The 4,734-nt window shown below is 53.7% G+C and overlaps 1 protein-coding gene across 1 annotated transcript; it reads right to left on the bottom strand.

Moving 5' to 3' along the window:
* Positions 1 to 2,399: 2,399 nt before the first annotated feature.
* Tmsb10 (thymosin beta 10) lies at positions 2,400 to 3,608 on the bottom strand. The gene is made up of 3 exons (XM_005364723.3): positions 3,390 to 3,608; positions 2,970 to 3,081; positions 2,400 to 2,700 (listed from the first exon to the last, which is right to left on the bottom strand). The coding sequence occupies exons 1-3, from the start codon at positions 3,591 to 3,593 to the stop codon at positions 2,666 to 2,668; spliced, it is 351 nt and encodes a 116-aa protein (XP_005364780.2). The 5' UTR covers positions 3,594 to 3,608; the 3' UTR covers positions 2,400 to 2,665.
* Between the last annotated feature and the right edge of the window lie 1,126 nt (positions 3,609 to 4,734).

Raw genomic sequence — 4,734 nt, 5'->3', positions numbered from 1 at the left:
TCTTCCCACACACTCACAGGCCTCTCAGATCACTTCGTTTGACCCCCAGATCTACAGTGGCCTCCCGATGACTACAGGATGCAACACGCCCACCTTCCTTCCTTCCTGGGTTCATTTTGAGGTTGCTTCTGTTTTCATTCAGCCACTGCTCTTTCACTTCACAGCACTGTTCTGGTGTCCACAGGAGGAGGAGCCTGCTGCCGAGCAGCCCTCACTCTTGTTCTCACTTCGTCTTCATGCAAATGCTTCCTCTTTCACCAAGGCTTCGTCTGCTTTCCTGAAGTGGACAGGTTATGTCTCTAGCTTTTCTTTTCATTGAACATTTTGCAGTTACTTGCGCTTAAAAACAAAACAAAACTCTGCAGACTCAGTGCAGTGATAGGTACTTGTATGTGGCCTCTAGATGTTGTAAGAACAAACATCCCAGTATCTTTATTTTTACTTATTTATTTATTTATTATTTTTCGAGACAGAGTCTCAAGTCGCCCATGTAGATCTTGAATTCACTGGGTAGCTGAGGATGACCTTGAACTCCAAGTCCTCCTAACCCTACTTCGCAAGTGCTGAGGTTATAGGTCCACACCACTACACCTAGCTCCAGAAATCCCCTAACCTATATGTGGTTCTTCCTATCATTTGGATTTGAAATGTTTGCAAGGTGCCCCAGGGTGGAGGTTTGATCCTCAGGGTGGAAGAGGCGGGGCCAAGTGGGATGTGTATTGTGGGACCCCCACTCCGTCCTCTTTCTCCTTGGCTTCCTGGCCGTGTCTTCCTGTGGTGAGCGGTTTTGCTTTGCTCTGCACCCCCACTCTGATTGCTGCCTGACCACAGATCCAAAGCAGGGCCGGCAGAAGACAGACTGGAATTCCTGCGACAAAAGGAATCTTTTCCACTTCTATCTCACAGGTGTTTTTGTTCTAGTGACAAAGCTGACTAACGGAGCTGGCCTCTGCAAACTTCCGTCATTAGCCTCAATTGTAAATTAACAGTACTTCCTTCCTTGGGGGGGAAGTGAGTAGGTTTGGCTTCCCTAAACCATAGGAATGATCACAGGTTCGTCATGTTCAGGCCCTGCCAATCAAGGAACAAGACTCAACAGGCCAGTGAAGGAGCAGGGAAACATGGTAGCTGTCGGCTTTAGCACGACCAAGATGGGGTGGGTGAGGCCAACTAGAATTTTCAGTAGGTTCTCTTTCTCTGTTTTCTTTCTTCTGAGCTAAAGAGATTAGGCCCACTTACAAGAGCATCGGCTAGAGATTTCTTACTCAAACATGGGGGCTACTCATCAGTCCCACCCTGTGAGGGGTCACTGCAAAAGCTGCACTTGGGGGAGTCACTAACATCAGTGAAAAAGAATCCTTCCCCATTCAAAGGTGATTTAGGCCTCCAGGTACCAGGGAAGGAACTGAGGGTAGGTTTGTCGTGTTGCTCCTTTATGCCCGCTAGGCTGAGCCTCCCCCAACTGCCTGCCTCTGCTCTGTCCTGTCTGCTTGTCTCATTACTAGCTTTTACATTTCCTGTTGCCGGAGGATACACCTCTTTTGAACTAACTGCCCTCATGCATTTATCGAGTCCCTTGGGGGTAAAACAAAAATGTGGGGAGAACCCTGTTCAATTGTCTCCCTCCCTCCCCTCCTCCAGGAAAAGGCCACCCCTGTAATCATAAGCTCCTTTCATGCCCAGTAGGGCCGGGCTCCTCCTCCACTAGGCCCCTCTGGCCTGGTCCCGCCCCTTCCCCACGGGTCACGAAGAGGGTGTGACCTTCTTCAGTTCTGCCGACCCACTGCAACCACGCTCCCTCTTCTCACTTCCACCCTTCCTGCAGACCTCAGGTCTGGAGGCCGCTCAGCCACCCCTCCCCACCCCCATAAGGCTAACGTATTCGCGGAAGGTCCCGAGACAAAACAAAAACCAAAAAACCCAAACCCCCTCCCCCAAACCTAGGCTGTTCCCATGGCTGTAGTTGTCGGTTGGGCAAGTTCTGATCAAACACACGGTTGTCTCACCAGGTCCCGCCTTTGTTTCTGTTTCATTCAGTAATGTCTAGAGAAAAACCTTGTGTGTTTGTGAGGGACGGACCCCGACCTCGCCCAATTTCCAACATTCCAGAATGATCCTTTGCTCCCTCCCTCTCAGCCTTTAAATCACTGCTTCTGGTATGCGTGAGGTTACAGGGTAGACGAGCTGATCAGCTGTACATCCTAATCTTTTGGGAAGCATTTCTCAGAAGTGGGGTTAAATTTTACGTGGGTTGTATTAAGAGCCAGCAACCGAGAACCCAGGAAACCTTAGGGCGAAGCACGGAAAACCAAAATAAAAATGACGCCCCCCCTTCTCTGCGGCACAACTCACTCCCGCTCTGCCCACGCATACTCTGCTAAAAGATTCAGACCACGCCAGCCATGCCACGAGGTGTTTTATTTTCATCAATCATACAAATAATTTTCTATAATATCCCAGGGCAAACCGGTGAAATTTGGCAGTCCGATTAGTGGGGGGTCCCCCTTCAGAGACCCGCCGGCCGGTGGCATCGGCGCGGAGTGCCCGGGTTCACAGTGCAGCTTGTGGCTCGCGTCCATCTTGCAGGTGGCTCTTCCTCCACATCACGAGGGGGTCTCGGAGATGACGGGGTGGGGTGGGGTGGGGAATCCTCCGGTCTGGGCTTTTAGGAAATTTCACTCCTCTTTTCCTGTTCAATGGCTGTAAAGGACGAGATGTGGGCATTGGAGAATGGAGCCAATTTACAGCCCCACACCCAAAAACCCGGTGTGGGCGAGGCACCCACGAGGCCGGGGGACAAGGAGGGAATTTGGAAAGGACAAAGTGCTTTGTGTAACTGGGAGGGTGGCTGTGGCCGCTCAGATTCGGGGTGGGAGAATAGTGGCCGGATGGGGGTGGGGGTGCCGGGCTGGCACAGCAGGGAAGGGTGGAGCGCTGGGGTGGGAACCCGGAGGCGGGCGAGCACTCACTCTCTTTGGTCGGCAGGGTGTTCTTCTCCTGCGTCTCGGTCTTCTTCAGCTTGGCCTTATCGAAGCTGGCGATTTCCCCCATGTCCGGCTTGTCTGCCATTTTCTTACAACCCTGATGGGCGAATCAAGGAGATAGTAGGTGGCCTGAGGCTTGGGGGTGACCAGAGCTCCCTGGGTCCCGCGCTCTCCGCGAACGCCTCTCGACGTGGCATTCCCAGCCCGGGGCGTTCCCGGAGCCCGGAGGCCGAAGATCCGGGGCTCGTCCACCACACCCTCCCTCGAAGTCCCAGGGCGTGGCCTGCCAGCCTCTGGATGTTCCAAACCGCCGCTTCGCCTGTTGCAACCCAGGGAGGACGCGCCCGCCAGCCAGCTGCCCCGACCCCACCCAGGGTAGGCCCCAAGCCCAGCTCTGTGCCTCACCGTGGAGTCTCGTTCCGAGCTCGCGCTCCAGGTGCTCCCACTCGCCTTGCTGCAGCAAGAGACAAAAGAGCGGCGCCCGCCCCTCGCCTTATATACACAGCGCCCCGCCCCGCCTCTCGCCCGCCGCAGCGGGGGCGTGGCCAGCCCACGAGGGGCGTGGCCAGCTCGCGTAGGGTTGGGGGCTCTGCAACTCGAAGGCTGCATGGGCTCCGCCCTCCTCGGCCCGCGCCCTTAGCCCGTTGCGCTCCCGTAGGGGGGGGTGGCTGACGCCTGTTCCCCGTGGTCTCTTTCCCTGCTGCATCTCTTTCTCCCAGTACCCAGGATCCTGCTGCTCACCTCGTGGGAAGGGCGTGGGGGCAGCGGGAAAAGACTTGGGTTTTGTTTTGCGTGTCTATGTGGTGTGGGATTGTGGGGTTATGGGTGTGCGGGCGAGCACGCGCGCTCTGCTGCAGCCCTGCTCGCGGGAGACACCCAACCCGTGTCACCACAAGTCTCCTGTGTTTGCCTCTCTAGAGTCCCTTTCTCTCTTTTTTCCTGTGACTGTTGCTTCTTAAAACACGCATTTTCTGGCATGTCTAAGAGACGAGGTGGGAGCTAGGAGTCCCGGGAGGCTTCACTGTTCCTTCTTTCAGTGGCGTCTTAGGAACACTGTATCAGAGGGTGTGGTTTTCCTCCTTCAGTTAACCTTGAATGTGATTTTGAAAAGAAAGGCAAAAAAAGTCGGTGTGCCTGCAAACCTTTGCTCTTCTTGTTAAGCCATTTTGGGTAATGGCTTTGAACTCACAGAGATTAGCCTGTCTCTTGAATCTCAGGGCTAAAAGCCCTTGCTAACATGCCTGACTTTGTGTTCTCTGCCACATAGTGACTCTCCCTTCTCCTGTCACTCTGGGAAGAGGATAAAGGACCACACTAGATTTTTATGGACCAGGATCAGAAGTAGCTTCCTTTCCTTCTGTCTTCATTTCCTTGGCTCAGACTTAGTCACATGGTCTCACCCTAACTCTGGGAAATCTAGTCTAACTGTTCCCTGGCCTGGGCGGATCACCAATCTCCACTTGTTGAAGGATCTGCTAAACTCGAGCATGAAGCTACGTAGACATCCAGAGACAGGGTCTCTCTGGAGGGTTTTACTGGTGCCTAATTCCAACAGGATGCGAACTGGAAGTGCGAACTGGAAGTTAGATTTGATCTTCTTGGCTTCCCCTTGAAGTGAGTGAATAAATGTTCAGTTGTACATTTGGGGCCCAAGGTGAACTCCAGTCCTAGCTTCTCTTTATTTAGGAAAGGGATCTGAGTCTTCTAGGCATGGGCAGAGAGCTGAAATGCAGATGGCGGCTGGGGGCGG

The sequence above is a fragment of the Microtus ochrogaster genome (assembly GCF_000317375.1).
Source record: "Microtus ochrogaster isolate Prairie Vole_2 chromosome 14 unlocalized genomic scaffold, MicOch1.0 chr14_random_3, whole genome shotgun sequence".
Lineage (NCBI taxonomy): Eukaryota > Metazoa > Chordata > Mammalia > Rodentia > Cricetidae > Microtus > Microtus ochrogaster.
The sequence above is the reverse complement of the archived record's forward strand: the minus strand, read 5'-3'. Positions and strand labels throughout refer to the sequence as shown.

Excerpts from the sequence above, each read along its gene's own strand:
- Tmsb10 (XM_005364723.3), bottom strand. The coding sequence starts at position 3,593 with ATGCAGCCTTCGAGTTGCAGAGCCCCCAACCCTACGCGAGCTGGCCAC. Across the intron at positions 3,082-3,389 it reads GCTCGGAACGAGACTCCACG|GGTTGTAAGAAAATGGCAGA; the intron begins GTGAGGCACAGA and ends TTCGCCCATCAG. Across the intron at positions 2,701-2,969 it reads CACCCTGCCGACCAAAGAGA|CCATTGAACAGGAAAAGAGG; the intron begins GTGAGTGCTCGC and ends CGTCCTTTACAG.